Source organism: Typopeltis vanoorti, chromosome 16 (genome assembly GCF_054136105.1).
Source record: "Typopeltis vanoorti isolate ZY-2024b chromosome 16, IOZ_Tvanoo_1.0, whole genome shotgun sequence".
NCBI lineage: Eukaryota > Metazoa > Arthropoda > Arachnida > Uropygi > Thelyphonidae > Typopeltis > Typopeltis vanoorti.
Window position 1 is genome coordinate 11,459,892 of NC_143564.1, and position 18,415 is coordinate 11,478,306.

Here is an 18,415-nt window from a genome sequence, read left to right on the forward strand (position 1 = left end):
TAGTGTTTAATTTTTTTAAACTCTTGTTTTAGATGCCCAAATTAAAATTGGTCTTATTATACGTTTATATATACTTGTCTTATTTGAAATATTCAGACTATTATCTTTACATATTGTTCTGTTTAAACAGAACAATATGTTAAGATAAAAATGACGCATTTATTATATTTAATTAAAAAATGTGCAACAAAATTACACATTTATTATATGTATAAATATCTTTAATAAGATTTACATTATCTGTGTTTCCATTGCTTCTCTTCACTGTCATTTTAAAATATCTTGTGATTTTATAGTGTCCAGTGCTTGACGTAAATCTATAGAACACTTTAAAACCGGAGTGTTATATTCTATCCATTTTTCTCTTGCTTCTTTTACTGCCAATATTACTTTCTCGCGTGCACTTCCAGGTCTAAAATTTTGTTTTGTTGTTTCTCATTTAATATCAGAGATTAATTTATATTTTTCGAATAAATTTTGAACACATTTTTCAAGGTGTCTAGTAATTCATTAATCCCTCTGTAATTGTTTGAATCTCTTTTATGTTCTTTTTTTTAAAAAATGACATTGTAATAATTTTCTTCATTTATTTAATGTTTTTATTTCGAAAACACTTTTTAAATTGTTTGGTTAACTTAAATATTATTTCTATTCCTCCATATTTTAACAGCTCGTTCAGTATTTTATCTATTCCGGGTTTTTTTTTTTCTATTTCTAATTAAAAAAAAATTTTTTTTTTTCTGTTTGTTGTGCTGTTATTTTTAAATCTCCATCATTGTTTCCAAGTGTTGTTGATTTAAGGGTATATTTATGTGCTCACATAATTCGATTCTTTAGTTTCTAATTACCCTATTTTTGTTTCTGGGCGCCATAGAAGTCGTGTTTGAGCAGTTTTAAATAGTCATCTCAGAATTAATCCTTTTTCCCTCAGAGTTGGTTATTGATTTCATTTCTTAAACTTTTATAATTATCTTCCTTAGATTTATCTTGTAAATATTCCAAAATGACTTATTTTCTATTGCAGTTTTAGTTGAACTTTCTTTGAATACCAAGGTGTGCATCTGTTCCTTTTATTTCCAACCGTTTTCTCTCCTGACGCTTCTTTTGGTGTTGTTTAATATTTTTAAAAAGATTTTCTAGTTTTCATTCTGTTCTTTGTTTTAATTAAAACTTTATTTGTTTAACTGTGGTTTTGTTTTTCGCTGACATAGTGCTTTAATATTAACAAAGAATAAATAATTCATCCTTAAACTTTTTTCCTCTGGTCTTATTAATCTGTATGTTTTTCTACGGTTCTTAACAACCCTATTCGTCGATGACTGTCCGAGATATCATTGGATTTCCTAATCGTGATTCCAGAATAAGGTAGTTAGTCCTGTACCTATAAGTATACACTATATGTAAATTGCGTGTGTTCTCCTGGCTGGTTTTTCTATATGCGAGATGAAAGCCCGAGTTTCCTGTTTCTTGGAGGGAAAATCCTTCTACCCCATATGAGACTATGTGACAGGTTAGCTTACCTTCAGTTGAAAATGTTTTGAAAAAAAAAAAAAAACATTTCAAGACATTTTAATCTGCATACGATATATTTTTTTCATCCCTCAAAATAGGCAAAGTGGCTCCGTGAACACACACACACACACACACACACAGATCTACAGGCATAAATACTTGCCCTTGGGGGGGGATGCAGCATAGGAGTTGCCTGCCAACTATATTAATTCACCGTGATCTTTAATCAGAGGCTATATCCGTGGACTATACCCGACATCTTCACGTACATGATTTATTTAGCGTTTCTGCACCTGAATATAGACTAAACTAACTTACCTTCTGCAGAACATTCCAGTCGTACTGCCTCTCCTAGTGTTGCTTGTACTTCCGGAAGCGGTTGCTGTACCACTTCAGGCCCGTTTGCTTCTCGAGAAAAAAAAAAGAGTCAGTGCTAAGCACATCAAACGTCTGTTATATCTAGACACAAATATTTCCAAATACATTTTCAAATATTGAAATGTTCAATAAAACTGAGTGACGTTTAAAGGTAAAAGCAACTTAAGATTCAAGTAAACATCATACTAAACTAGTGTAGCTTTTATTTTAAATACTGATTGGTTCATAGGCAATAGTTTATTTGCAAAGTTGTAAACCTGTGGTACATTGATACCATCGGTGGGTTAAGGATTTTTTTTCTATTTTTATTAATCTGATATATAGTCTTGTATTTTTTAAATTTATTTTCTGGAAGCCCTTCTATAGAGACTAAACCTGGAACGTTTCAAGCCACTTGAGGCCTCCAGTAAGTGGGTTAGTGGTCTCGCAACAGGCAATGAAGTTCATTTCACCTCCTATCTAGAGACAAACATCCATGCCCACGACGGGATTCGAAACCGCAATCTGTTGTCGAGCAGACGCTAACCGGTCAAGCGGACCGGTTGGTTTTGATGTTTATTATTTTCCCGGAAAAATAAATTTCCTAATGAGTATTTGATTAATAATGAGTATTATTTCGAATACGATAAAGCAAATAAATAATTTTAACCTATTTATCAAATAATAATCTATATTATGGTTCTATTTAAAATTTACTTAATTAAAAAATTAAAATAAATATTTTTTGTATAATAATTCCAGTTTATAATTCAATTATATTAAATTGAATTTTATTTCAAAAATTTCAATAGAAAAATTACAAATATTAGTTAAAAATATTTAAATTTCCCGCTATGAGACTTTTGTTGTGGAGTGTACTTGGAAATGTATGCGTCTTCATAGACACGCCCACTTTGAGTTTTGGTTCGCTTTGATGCACTGTACAAACTCGGTTGTTTGTTTTGTGCTAGTGCTCTGCTACAAGTTTAAAATTTGAAGTTTAAAGTGTTTCAATATAATTTAAAATTGTACCATCATGACTACTACGAAAAAAGCAAAGACATATCACTATCATCAAGAGTGGGAACATGATGATTTCTTTATTATGATCAAAGACAAATGTTGTTTGATTTGCAATGGAAGTGTTTCTGTGCCGAAAAAAGGGAACTTGGAACGACACTTGAAATCGGTGCACAGCAGCTATGAAACGGCGTATTCACGTAAATTTACGAAAAATCAAAATTCAAGAATTGAAGAAAAGTTTGTCATCACAGCAGTTATGTTTCATTAAAATAATATCGAACTCAGAGACATCAACAACTGCATCGTTAAGAGTGAGCCATATTCTTGCCAAACATAAGAAACCCTTTAGTGATGGTGCAATTTTTAAAAAAGCATTTCTTGAAGCAGATGAATCGTTGTTTTGTAATTTTGAAAATAAATCAGAAATAGTTGCTGCTATTAACGAAATGTAGTTGCAAAACGAGTAGAAGAAATAAATTCGGATCTAAAAGAGCAACTAATGCAGGATATTAAGGATTATCAGCCCTTTTCACTTCATTTGGACGAATCTACTGATGCAGTGGACATCGCCCAAACTCGTCGCAGTGTAGAATAAGTTATGCTGGTTCATCAGGAAGTTCAAAATGAAATATTTTAATCAGTGTGGTTAAAAAACTGCAATATTCTTTTAAGCATTATAACTAATTAATATTACGATAATCATAATAATATATTGTAATAATCATAAATAATATTACGATAATTTTTTCTTTGTTTAAACATAAATTAGAAATCTTATACCTTAAACGCCAATTTTGATAAAGGTAGATCGCAGGTATATCTGTATGGACAATGCCGAGCTTATGCAAACATTAGTTGACACCCCTGGTCTAGTGAGACGACTGCTCCACTTATTCGAGGAGTGAAGTGGCTAATCGAGGATAATGTAGTTAGCCATATACCTCCCGGCTTATCCTATGTCTGTAGTTGCGTGTGTTCGCGGACCGGTTTACCTATTCTCGGGGACGAAAAACCCGAGTTTCCGGGTGCTCCCTACCCTCCGTATGTTATATGTTTGTACTACGTTTTTGTTGAAACCCATAAACGAACAAAACTCCGTCATATGTAATATTTAAAAAATCGGACATATAAAGCAAAACAATTTTACACACAAGGTTACGGATAATTTCAAATGTGGCTGCGTTTATAAAAAAAAAATAGGACATCCCTGGGCCAGAACATAAAGTTCTCAATTCAACCTCGTATTATTTCTCAAGTGCATAAACGTCGGTATTTTCCATAATTAGTGCGGTGGTTACGTTCATTTCATCCTTGTATTATTATTGCGATTTTTCTGGAGATGAAAAACATTTCGTTGATAGTCCATAAATATGAAATGTTTTTTTTTCTTGCAGTAATAATTCAAAGCCTCTCTCTCTCTCTCTCTCTCTCTGTAGAAACCAAACCATTGTGAGATGCTTCATCAGTATCATATGTCTTCTAGGAAGTTTCATTCTTTATCCTCCTGACAGCATTCATCGTTAATAATCTTTCGGAGATTATTATTTCCCTCTACTAATAGGCCGAAGGTAGCTGGTTTCGTCAGGTTCTTGAGATAAGCTAAAATTGGCTTTCATTTTAGGGCATGTTCATTTTTCTAGAAATATCTCTCCCATGTGCTCGAGACGTGTTTTTATTTGAAGTAGACATTGATTTTTGTCTTACTTTTTTGACTTGTGCATGGTCAAGAAAATATTCTTTAAGAACTCCGTATTCTTCTCTATTCGAAATGAAGAAATATTTCCCCACCCCAGCTTCAAATAAATTTGCAGCACTTTCTAAATTTATGATACTGTCTTTTTCCTTTCTAATGTTTCTATCATAACAGAAATGACTGAAATCATCTAAATAATCAAATAAAACTAATGATATTTTAAAAAATAACTTCATTTATATTTTGATTAAACACATTTATTTGTTTGCTACTTCTTACGGTGACAAGATTAAGTGAGCTCCATGAAAATTCATCGAAAAACAGTTAATTGAAAGACAATTCATCTAATGAACAATTCTCTGAAAATTGTAACTAAAATTTCGTTAAATTAATCCAGCCAAAGAGGATTTGCTAATATCATTTCGAAACTTTTTTTTTCGAAAATGTTATGATCAAAGTGATCCATTTAGAACAAAGACTGAACCGTGCAGATAGCTTCTTGTACCAACAACTTCTACTAATTCCGATAGGTCAGAGAGTTACTGTAACATAATTTGGACACATTATTTCTTTGGTTTGCCCTGAATATAGCTGAACTGAAAAACTGGGACAGTTCGACATTTTCTTGTAAAAGTTTCAAATAGCGAATCTGAATCAGATTCGCTTTTTGAAACTTTTATTCATCCCATAATAATTGCTGTATTGAAGTCGCATATTACTTCTAGTAAACAGGCAAATCAGTCCCATGAACAAGCATGAAACAGTTATCGGACAAGAAAGACAATAGGAAACCATTTGTTCTATAATTATTCCCTATTAAAGTAGCATTGCTATCTCACTCTACACCGTTCAGTTTTTGTTCTAAATCGATCACTTTTATCATAACATTTTCGAAAAGTTAAAATTTTCGGTGAATTGCATTTTCGACGAATTGTCGTTCGATGGAGTGTTCATTCGATTAATTGCCTTTTCGACGAATTGTCTTTCGATTAACTGTTTTTTGATGAACTCTCCGAATACCGATTAAGTGCTAATTTACTTAATACTTGATTGCATCTTGAAGTATATGAATAAACGCAAAAAAGTACGTTGTTTTTCAGCGTATGCACATATACAGTATGTACATAGGACTGCAAAATATGAACATCTTGAACCTCCATGGTTGGTCCTCTCGTAATAAGGTTTTAGAAACTAAGAGCTTTAGAAGCGTCTGTTAAGTATTCGTAGCCCTTCCACCTTTGAGTACTTTCAATGTGCTCGCGAAACTCGCGTTCTGTTCCCTCTTCCCAGTCAGATAGGAGCAAACTACGCATCTATCAAGAAAGATAAAGCAAGTTGCTAGTTTGTGCTCATGAAAATTGCTTCTTTAGGAGTCATCAAAAGTAATTTGATATTTGTAAACATAACTAACTATAATGTAAATATAATGTAACAAACATTTGCATTTTAGAAAGGAAATTTTTACAGAGAAAGCTCTTTAACATTAATTCAATATAAGGGAAAAGTCTTGTGCGAGCTGTCCGTGGGTCAAAAGTTTATTTATTATTTATTTTATTTTATTTTTTTTTCAGAAAAGTCATGAGGCTGCATTAGAGACTGCCGACACTCCAGTGGAAAGGGGTGAAGGAAAAAATCGCTAATCACTAAACTACTTCATTTCAATAATTAGTGCTTTTAGAGCATTTTTGTTGTATTTATGAAATGTTCATCGATCATAACTGTGGTGTACCACAAAAAATATAACAAAAGCTGTCGAGATGAAATTGTCATTAAAAATTAAAGATGTACTGAAAGGTTATTTAATGTCGCCATCGGCATTTCCCTCAAGGAGCAGAATACGATGCTAATCTAACACGCTGAAGATTTGATTGCTGTTTTCCTAATAAATAATTGGTATCCAAGTTTTCCTGCTTATTTGTTTCATCTCTAATTTGGTCGGCTCTTATTGTTTTATTTTCTGAGGCATTCCTGACTCAGAAAATAAAAGCAACTAAACTCACAAAAGCAATTAAACGGAGATGAGCCATCAGCGTTCTTCCACATATCCCCGTCTTCTACCATCGTTTTTTTTTTTATCATTATATCATATTATTTTTACTCTATATCATAATCATATCCATGTTATTGTTCTTCTACTTTTAAATTCTCTTCCTTCATTCTTACCTTCTCAAGTTAATATATGACTTTATTGACACTACTGGGAAATAATACCTACAGTATAATTTCATAATCGTGGCCCGAAGGTAAATAAGTAGCCGTAATATTCAAATTATTTTTCAAAAATCTCAGTCATTCAGGTAGCCGTGGCAGGCCATTAAGCCTAACACGTAAGGGCAAAATTCAGGTACATTTGAGTAAAGAAAAAAAAAAAAACTATTATAAAGCAAACAGTAAAGTTAAAGCATCGCACTTCCGACCCAAGGTGACAATGACCTATTTCTAGGGGGAATTTGATGATAGGAATAGTAGAAGCGTGATGAATCATTAAAAGGATAGGCGTTTTTCAAGATAGTTTTTTTTTTTTTTAACGATAATTCCATTCAAAAATATTGCAAACTTGTAGTACATATAGTGTGTTATGGGTGGCCAAGGGTTATTAGATATTCCAAGAATTTGGTTCCCGGCTTTGGAAACCAAGCATGAAACATTTTGTAGCTGCTTTAGGTCTCCAATGAGAAGGTTGTGTGTTCTTCCATCGAGTGATGGGAGAAAACACCCATGCTGACATCTGGATTGATCCACAATCCAGCCTTCGTAAAATAGAAAAGTTGTCTATTCGTTTAAGTTATGGTTAGTGCATGTTTGTAGTTGACGAATCTGAATCGTCTTTTGCGCTGTTGATTTAAAAATTGTGAGTTAATCTCATTAAGTCACATGAATTAACGATATTCTTGTACTGTGTGAATTCAGAAGCCACCTGACAAGGAATTCTCAGTTTAAAACCAGTTAAGTAGAATAAATTATTTTTCTTTAGTAATATTATTTCTAATTTCTAGCTAGAATGAGGAAATATAATTTTTTATGGTTTTCCATAACCATTTTAATAGCATCCAGATTGCTAATGAGCTGAAACTTTTTTGAGAAGTACTAGTATATATATATACAGTATATATATAATTTTTTTAGGGTAGTCTACTTTTTTTGAGAGTAGTCTAGTGCAGGCTTGTCAAACTCGTTTACCTCCAAGGGCCAAATTAAGAATTATACATCAAGCCTTGGCCGCAACAGAAAAAAATCTCGAAATAAAGAGGAGACATATTTTTTAATATTAACATTAGAGTATATAAGTGCAAAATACAACCATGTTACAAAAATATAAAGTTTACATATTTAAATAAAATTATATAATTTTTTTGAAGAAACATGATAACGTTTTTCATTAACGAAATCTTCAAAATTTGGTTGAATTTGTTGACCTGTAAATTATTTTCAATATTTCTTGCACATGCCGGTCTGTTAATCTTGATCTTTCCGCGGTTTTGTTATTCTTGGAAGTTGAAAATAACTGTTCGCATAAATATGTGCTAACGAACATAGATAAAATACGCCTAATTGCACATAACACATTCGGGTATCGATCGACTGATAAATAATTATAGAACTTTGGAATTCCAACATCCATATTCGTATTTCTTAAAATCTAAAAATCTTCATTCGAATTTATTTTCTAATAACTTCATTTGATTGGCATATTCTGAAAATTTCAATTTCGGTGATTTTTGTAATAATGATTGACAACATTCAATGGGATAAATTTTCTTTTTGAATTTGTTTTTGCCAAAGTAATAATTTCGCTTTTAAAATGTTAATATTGTCAAATAACATGGTAACTACTTGATGTTTGCCGTGTACCTTAAGATTAAGTTGACTTAAGGTGACTTGTAATGTCAACTGAAAAAGCCAGCTCCTTTATCCATTGATCATTTTTTTAATATTTCACAATCATAATTTTTCGATTCTAAAAAAAAATGGTAATTTCGTCCAGCAATTCGAAGAATCGCTTTAAAACTTTATGACTGGAAAGCCATCTAATTTCTGTTATATTTGTAACAACTCCTTTAACAACACCAGTCATGGCAGGAGCACCATCAGTTGCAAGACAAACTAACTTTTTTAACGGTAAATTGTATTCATTCAAAACTTCCACGAGGGCGTCAAATATGTCAACTCCAGTGGTTGTATCGTGCATAGGAATAATTTCTAGAAGTTCTTCACTTACTTTTACGTTCATATCACATCCGCGAATAAAAACAGCCAGCTTAGCGATATCTCGTATACATCTGTTGCAAGGAAATAGGTCTGAAATGTTGGAATTATTGATTTCAGTTGATGCATTAAGTTTCCGGCTGTATCATCAATTCTGATAGCAATAGTATTTCGAGATAAACTTATATTTTTAAATTTCTTTAATTGATCAGGACACAACACTTCAACTGCTTTAATAACACATTCGGGAATAAATTTCCCTTCATTGAATGGTTTCGACTTGCTTGCAATTAAATGTGATAACAAATAACTGTTTTTTTTTTGTTTTTTTTACCGTAGCTCTATTATCTTCAATAGGTTTAGTAAATACACTTTGTTGATTTTGAAGTTCAACTTTAATTCTGACAATTTATCTTCACGAAGTTTCGCAACATATTTCTCATAGTTTTCTTTATGATTTGCATCGTAATGCCTTTAATATTATACTCTTTGCAAACTGCAATAGAGTTTTTACACATCAGGCATGCATTGTTTTCCCCCTTGAATACAAAAATATTGTAACTCTCATTTTTCTTGAAAATTACGATGTTCTTCAATGTAATCATTGAAACATCATTTTTACTCATACTGGTTGAAGGTTTCGAGATTATTTTTATAAATTCTTTATTAATTATAGAGAAAATACTACACTTTCTTAAGACTTGAAAATTGCTAACGGCTAACCTCCGATTGCTTTGTTCAGCAGAGGTAGCCGCGTGCGTAGACTTGCTCGTTAAAATTCGGAAAAATTCGATATTTATGCAGTGGTGTAACAAGATTTTTTGAAATGTCAAATAGAACATTATTTCCTTTAGAAATTGCAGAGTAGTTTGGCGTATAAAATAATCTTAAGTGGAAATGTTAGTTTTTTAAATATGTTTATTTAAATCGGTGTTGTCAGAAGTTAAATAACCATATTCGTTAGAAAGTTTGGCGGGCCGCATGTAGCCCGAGTGTTTGACATGCCTGATATATTGCATTCATGTCTGTTTGCTTCTGAACACCGATTTCAGAATTCATTCAATGCATATCTGCAAGACGTGAAACAACATGAATATGCCTGTTAAAAAAACTACCACGATGTATTGTCTTAAAAAAAGCTATCAAGTTTTTTTTAAAACGATAATTCCATTCAAAAATATTGCAAACTTGTAGTACATATCGTGTGTTATGGGTGGCCAAATTTCGCAAGCTACCAAGATTCCATATGTGTATTTCTAACGAAAGCAAACATCGAGACTGATTTCGAATATATGCCAACTACGTACACATCCACATTCACTGAATGATGATATGTAGTTCTAGCCCTCCCACCTGTCCACTTTTGCACCATCGTGGCAGATTTTGTATGTCATATCGGACGCAACAACACGATGCCTTTTATTAAAAAAGTAACCATGTAGTCTGTAGCTGTAAGGAGAATTGCTGCTTCAACAGAAACTTCAGATCAGCGGATTTGGGTCGCGTCTTTCTGAATCAAACAACCTGTATTGGTTTTCTTAAAAGTATATGTTTTTGTTGTCCTTCGTTATGAACGGCAATCAAGTTTCGATTATACATAATCACATGACAATATTTTTCACAGATAATCTTTTGCAAAGTGCTATCTTATGAGAAAGAGGCTCGATGCCAACTTACAGCGTACATTGAGGAAATAGCCAAAGGAAGCAAACACACCAAATTCGTGATCTGTAGAACAGCGGTACCAGCCGCCGTGACTCCTGTTAATGGACGTGAAGTTCAAGTACCCATCAGAGTTCGGCTCTGTTGTAAGAGGACCATCATCTTTGACCCAATGAGGGATGCTCGTAGGATTGGCGTCTACGTCACACTTTAAAGAGACGGCCATTCCCTCCACGATAGGAAAGCCAAATCCAGGCTCTCGAGATATGGAAAAAGAAGGAACATCTAAAATGAAAAACGTTGAAAGAATCAAATTTAATCCTGTTTATAAATAAAAGTGCTAATTAATCTGTACTAAATCTAAATAAAATATGAGATATATTAAAATAATTAAATTGAATATTTGTGATTTGAGTTATCAAAACCAATTTAAGTTTTCAATAAATTTAATTAAAACTAATAATTAATAAAACTCGAACTTTACGGCTCTTTGGACATTCAGAAAAAGAATGAAAATACAATATGCAAACTTTTAAAATAAACATATGATAATGTAATATATGTTTAATGTAGAGAACGAATTTTCCTCACAGTCATAATCTAGATTCAAAACTTGACTTATAAATCTTGTTTGATAAGATCTTCTTCTTTGAGTGCCATCTCCTATCGGAGGTCGGCGACCACCTTGGCAAATTTTGAGCGATTCTCAGCTATTCTGAGCAGTCTCTCAGAGTTCATACCAGTCCACTGTCTGATATCTGCCAGCCAAGATTTTCTTCGTCTTCCTTGTCCTCTTCTTTCATTTATCTTCCCTTTTATAATCAATTGAAGTATCTTATATTTTTCATTACGAAGTAGGTGACCAAGATATGCAGTTTTCCTTCTTTTTATGGTATCTAAAAGTTCACGTGATTTCCCCATTTGTTCCAGTACTTCTTGATTGGACGTTTTTGCTGTCCATGGGATTTTTAACATTCGTCTGTATTTTTAACATTCGCCTTTGAGATGTGGTTACATATCAAAGGCTTCAAATATTTTTATTGATGTTGTCTTCAAGGTCCAAGTTGTTGTCTTCAAGTTTGATAAGATACTAGAATTAATCAGAAATATCCAGAACAGACGTTTATGCTGAGAAACCGTGCGTGGCAACCATTTGGCAATATCTTTAGACATCTTCCGGAAAAAGGTGATAGTTTGCACGGTCGTAAGTGAGCTGGTGTATATACTTCTTTATTGCAGCATAAATAGTTTATGAACTTTATACGAGCCTCCTTTCCCTCGACTAGGCCTAAATATCCAGGAATTCTTAGCCAAACACAATATCTACATGGTTCTTCTTTGGCCTTACTAAACAGATTTGTCCTCTTGCTACATCTATCTCTTCCTCAGGCCGAAAAACATCCTGAAGGGAAATTTCAAGATTTCACGAATGTGCAGCTAAAAAAAGAAACGACACCCACAGCTCACTAACAAACAGTTTACCACAAATGCAATTGAATAGTTGGAGGATCAATATATATACACCCACGAGGATCATGATTTTTGTATGCGGTTTTATTTTCTTTCTTACAAAATTTTTCCACATATTTTTGGTCAGTTCGTGTATACAGGACTGTTTACAAGGTTCTTAGATCCCTCTACGGTTTTCTCAAATACAGACTGTAATATTTTTTTTTTCTTAGTTTTCATTCTTGCATCTCGCCCAACTTATTTTGCCGACGTCAAGGGAAAATATCGCTTTACTGTTGCTTATACCGTACTGTGAAGAGATGATGCACAGCGGTACGACCTGTCGCAAATTTTGCAGTTGCCACACTGATCTTCTTCTTCTTCACGCATTAGATGTAGTATCTTTGGCAACCAAGACTTCATCTTTTTTATTCGTATCTTTTAATCTTTTTCTAGGTCTTCCCGTTCTTCTCTTATTCTTTGGTTTCCAACTATAGACTTGTTTTTTTATTCTATCTTCACTTCTTCTTTCCACATGTTCAAACCGTTTTATTCTTCGGGTTGCTACCCAATTGTTTATTGCTTCTATTTCACATTGTTTTCTTATATCTGTATTTTTTATTTTATCGCGTCTAGTTTTATTTACTATTTTTCTTAATATATTCTTTTCACCCGTGTTTAACATTTGTCTTGTTTTCCTAGTGTCTGCTCTTGTTTCTGCATTATATATCATAATAGGAATGATTACTACTTTATAAATTCAGGTTTTTGTCTCTACTCTGGGATGTTTATTTTTGGTAAGTGAAAATATCTTGCCCTGATCCATGGTATTCTCCATATGTGATATTTCTGGTATTGCTTGACTTAGGGAAAGGAGGTAGTCATTGTTTGGAGTTACATTCAGAGCAGCTAAGGCTATGTCGGGTGTATTTTGTATCTTGCATTACTGAGCAGCAGGACTGTAGAAACTTTTTGACGTTACTGACTTCGTAATTACGCAAATCACACCAATAGTTGAGTAATTTAAAACCATTATTCTTGTATATGGATTGGTCACAGCAAAAGGTGAAAGTTTTATGAGAAAAATATATTTCTGATGCTTTAAAAATTCATATTTCGGGATTTTTCAACAAATAATCTCGGAATACAAGTTTTTAGTGCTTCTAAATCAAACATTTCAATGAAGTTATGGGTGGTTACGGTACTTACACAAAACATTCAGAGAGGCACTGACAGCGGCAGAGTGTAACCACGTGACATGATGGACTTGGCAAATGAGTTCATTTTTGTGATTCTTTCTTGTGATGTTCAAACCAAGAACACTTCGACTTATATAAGTGTCCTCTTCAGGAGAAAATTCTACGAAAAGTTCGCTAGCCGAAGTGATGTTGGCATCTCCAAGCAGCCAATGAATGTGACGAACTGGAGGAACAGCTCCTGGAGCTACACAGTGCACTGTGATCTTCGTCTGTTCTTTCACCGTGATGGTTGCTTGGTGGGCTAACCGTCTTCCTTCCATCTCCATAAATGGATCGTGAGGTGCACCTGCGAAAGACAAGCGATTTTGCTTGAAGCAGAGAAATTCATTTAACCAAATATAAATAGATTTCATAACGAATATTATGGGAAATGCATTGAAATTTGAGATCGAACTTTGAAAAAACGTTTAAGAGCGACGGTGTAATCTTAATAACTCTCAGATTTTTCTTATAGCTATAAATATTTCATATTAAAAATCAGTCGCATTTTGCATCTCTTAAGGTTATTCAAAAATATTACACGAATTTTTGAATGAAAATATACCCAAAGGATTACGATGGGTTGGTTATACTTAAGCTGTTAATCGTAGTTCCTTAGAAATATGAAAAGATTTTCCACAACAATTTAATAATTTCACTGTCAGAATTGGATTACAGCTGCTATGCAGTGTATTAGAATTCCATGAGTCAGATATAGCTGCTTGTGGGTGCAGGGTAGATCAGGTAGTTAGTTGAGCAAAATGGCCTGAAATTAATAAGGTCCATCTCTTTTCAAGATTTATCAGATCTAATTATTAATTACGTTTGTGTCAACATATAGAATTTTTTGGTGACTAGAACTGATAGCAAAAAATTTTGGTGACTAGAACTGATAGCAAAAAATAATGGACAAATGTAGTTGATTATGAGGGTGGTCTGAAATGTTCTTGGCCTAATAATGCAAAAACGAATTTATAATTTCAAAATCACTTTTAGTTTTCAACATAACCTTCCTTAAGACTAATACATTTATTCCCTCTACAGCTGCAATCACCTCTTGATTTGATGAAAAACGCTAACCAGCGAGAAAGAGTTTTAGTTTTTGGAAGAGACAGAAGTCAGAGTGAGCCAAATCTGGAGAACAGGGTGGATATTCCAACAATTCATAGTGTAGATTCCTTACTTTTCCCATTGCCCAAACACCTTTATTCCTTACAGGTGCATTGTACTGATGAAAGATGATGAAAGATCTGCAAACCGGGTCTTTTCTCATGAATTTTTTCGTCTAGTCTGGTTAAAAGATCGGAATAATATTCCCCGGTTATTGTTTTACTATTTTCAAGATAATTAATAAACAAAATGCCTTTAGCATCCCAAAATACCGATGCCATGACCTTTACTGCTGATGGAACCGACTTTGTCTCTTTGGCGCCGAACAACGGGCTTCTGTCCACAGTTTTAACTGCTGTTTGGATTCTAGTGTGTAATTGTGAATCCAAGTCTCATCCATAGTAATAAATCGACGCACAAAATCAGTTTTATTCTTGTTAAAACGCTCCAAGCACTGTTCTGAGATTTTCATGTGAGTGCGTTTTTGATCTGCTGTGAGCAAGCGTGGCACCCATCTTGCGTAAAGCTTTTTCATTTGCAATTCTTCATGCAAAATATATCTTAAATATATGCCGATAGTCTCAACAATTTCACGCACTTTGACTCGCCGGTCATCCAATACCATATCGTGCACTTGATCAATGATTTCTGGTGTTGTTACACTTTTTGGACGTTCTTCATGCGGATCATCTTCAAGGCTGGCACGACCACGTTTAAACTCGGCAGCCCATTTCGTAATGGTCGAAAACGAAGGCGAAGAGTGCCCATAAACTTTTATGAACTTCGAATAAATTTCGCTTAGCGTTAAACCTTCTTTAACAAAGAATTTTACAGACAACGTTTATACAGACAACGCTTTTGCTTCAGACAGCTGTATAAAGCAAACTGCTTGATAGGATTACTTGTAATTTCACATGGATGCTTATGACAGATGTACCAACTTAGAAAAAAAGAATCTTGCCATCTATGGTCGAGACCGATAATGTTTCAGACCACCCTCGTATGTTGGTTGAAATCGAAGAGCAAGACGTTTGATATTGAATGTGTTTTAATAAATGTTTGTTTGTTTTGTGCTATTCCAGAAGTAAAATTTTTCTAATGAAAGCAAAAATATTAACATTGGTGTAAACAATATTTTTGAATACTTTTATTTTATTGCCATTTTAATGAGTTTATCATAGAAATGAATCATAAGAGTAGAAAGAAAACCAGTTTTGTACTTAATTCTAAAATTGAAAATTTTACAACGAAAAAAAAACGTGCGTGGTGATTTTTACCTACTTCAGTTTTTTTTTTTAATTACTATTTTATGTAAATCTTACCCATATAATGTTGCAAACCTGTAGCACATTCAGTACCGTGGGTGGCTAAAGGATCGAAAATTCGGGAACCATGCACTAGCGACTAAACTTGGTAATTTTTTAATGCACTTCAGACCTCCATTACGGTATGATCCCAAGTGATGAAATTCATCTACCACCTAAAAACTTTCGCCAACATCCATACCGCAGCGTGGGATCCTAATGCACAGTCAATTGGTTAGTTTGCAGCGAAGATAGCAGAGATTCTGTCTGCTCTGCAAACCAGTCTGGAATCTTTAATCATGTAAAAACTCCAATAGAGAGAGAGCGAGAGAGAGAGAGAGAGAGAGTGGAGTGAAGCTGTATATTTTTTCGAATATACACGGTCACGAAAATCGTCAATCAACATTCGCTGGCTGCAAAATTGTTTCCTTCTCATTTGCTGGCCCACAACAGGTAACCACCAGGTGGTGAAAAATAAAGTTCACGGCCTGAGTGCTGTATTTTTGAAACGAAGGGATCAGACTCTCAGAAAGGTGGATTAATATGTGAGCTTATATTTGTGTTTATGAAGAACTTATCAATATTATGCTTATATCATCGTCATCATCACCATTTTCATGAATTCCTAGAACTCACAGCAATAGGCCAGTCCATACTCACTACATTATTCTACACAATCCACTTACCACTATTCCACTCTACCGCACATATTTCTGTTGATTGCTTGTGTGTATTCTCCGGTCGGTTTGCTGTTTTGAGGAGCTAAAAAACAGAGTTTTTGCAAGAAAAGGATCTGCTACTTGCTTGTGAGACCATCAAACTCACCATCAGTTGAAAAAAAATATATATATATATCCTTGTGGTGTTGGCTAATTTTGTGACAAGAATCCATACAGCGCATATGGCTTCTTTCAACCAATGGTACGGAGGCACTTATGAATAAGGCTTTGGGTTTGTTGTAAATTTGCCCAGCTGAAAAATATACGTTAATTAATTATAAATATTTATTAGATTCACTAGTGGCCAAAATTGTGGAAACCTTTTGGAAAAAGTGTATTTTTGAGGTTTCATGGCTCATAACATCATTTTTTGTTTGGTGTAATACCATAAAATTATATCAATGGAAAGATAATTTAATCAAGAATGTAATGCAATAACTTTTATGAAGGATGTTTTATTAGAACAGCAGTTATAAAGAAGAAGGTGAAACACATATAAAAAATGAGATGTACAAAAATTCTCACAATTTGAGTTAATACTTAGTTGGGTGACGTTTAGCATTAATTACGGCCTTACAAAGCCTTCCCATGGAGTGAACCAAGTTTTTTAATTCTGCAGCTGTTATAATGTGAAACCAAGATTGAATTGTTGCTTCTATTAATTGGGTTTTATTGGTGGGTTGCTTCTGACTAACAAGATTCTTTAGTCGGCTCCATAGATTTTCAATTGGTTTAAGGTCTGGACTATTCCCAGGCCATTCCAGCAGTGGAATATGATTATCTTGAAACCACCTTTTGCACACAGCAGAAACATGACATGGAGCTGAATCCTGTTGAAATATAAATGCTTCATTATCTTGGAAAAGATCACGTGCGGAAGGCTTCAGTTTGGGCTCAAGTATTTCATTTATGTATTTTTGGGCATTTATATTCCCATTAATCACTCAAATTCTGCCCACATCTTTTGATGTCATACAACTGCAGATCATAACACTAAGTGGGTGTTTCACGGTAGGTGTAATGCAATCAGGATGCAAATCTTCTCCGATTCTTCTCCTTACGTATTTTATGCCATCACTACCAAACAGGGAGATTTTGGTCTCATCACTCCAAATAACACTGTCCCATTGTTCCGCTGTCCAGTTAACATCGGTTTTAGTCCAGTTTAATCTTTTCAACCTTTGTTTGAGAGATAAAAATGACTTTTTTTCTTGGAATTCTAGCATTTAGACCAAATTCCTGCAGTCTGCGCCGAACAGTCCTTGCACTCAACTTCACATTGTATTGTGCCATTTCATCTTGTACACACACAGATGATTTTCATCTGTCACGTAGGCATTGTCTCTCAATTCTTCTATCATCACTTGCTGTTGTGCACTTTTTCCTGCCTTTACCAGTCTGGTTCTGTAGTGACTGAGTCTCCTTATACTTCTTCAAAAATTTAGAAATGTCACCTTTGGTTAAGTTTCCACCAATTTTTCTTCTAATGTTTTCATAACTGTAGCCTTGTTCATTTATTAGTACTATTTGACATCGATTTCTGGGTGACCAGTCAACTCTTTGCGACATTTTTTAAATTTTATTAAGTTTTACAAGTTCACTAAACACACACACACACACACACAAAAAAAAAAAACCCAACCAACTTGATAGCAATCACATAACACATTGACAAATGTCCTCCTCTCAGCTCCAATACATGACATGAATAGTTGAATCCTACTGTGATTGACCTTAGTGGCTCGTTGCCAAAACAAGATGACACCTGATTGGCTCTCTAAACACTCATGCTCATTGGCTACATTCAAATGAAGGAAACCTACTTCCATATCAACCTAAGCAAGTTGTGCTTCTTTTTTCTGGTTATCTGGCTATAACCTTTCATAGAATACAGATAATTGAACAAACTTTATTGCATTACATTCTTTATTAAATTATCTTCCCAGTGATATATACTTTTATGGTATTACACCAAAACAAAGTGGTGTTATGAGCCATCAAACCTCAAAAATATACTTTTTCCAAAAGGTTTCCATAATTTTGGCCACTAGTGTAAATACTAGAGAATGTAGGAAGAGGATGAAGAGTTTTTTAATCAACAATGTCAATATTTTAGCGTAACCATTTCATAGAAATAAAATA

The 18,415-nt window shown here is 33.8% G+C and overlaps 1 protein-coding gene across 3 annotated transcripts in view; it reads right to left on the reverse strand.

The window, feature by feature from the left end:
- tei (irregular chiasm C-roughest protein teiresias) overlaps nucleotides 1–18,415 on the reverse strand; it is a 335,409-nt gene that overhangs the window by 28,305 nt on the left and 288,689 nt on the right. For all 3 annotated transcript variants that reach the window (XM_090406158.1, XM_090406159.1, XM_090406157.1), the window contains exons 3-5: nucleotides 13,112–13,447; nucleotides 10,469–10,738; nucleotides 1,831–1,917 (exon numbers count right to left, since the gene is read on the reverse strand). In XM_090406158.1, the coding sequence (XP_090262284.1) occupies nucleotides 1,831–1,917; nucleotides 10,469–10,738; nucleotides 13,112–13,447 (693 nt within the window). The remainder of the gene's footprint in view (nucleotides 1–1,830; nucleotides 1,918–10,468; nucleotides 10,739–13,111; nucleotides 13,448–18,415) is intronic.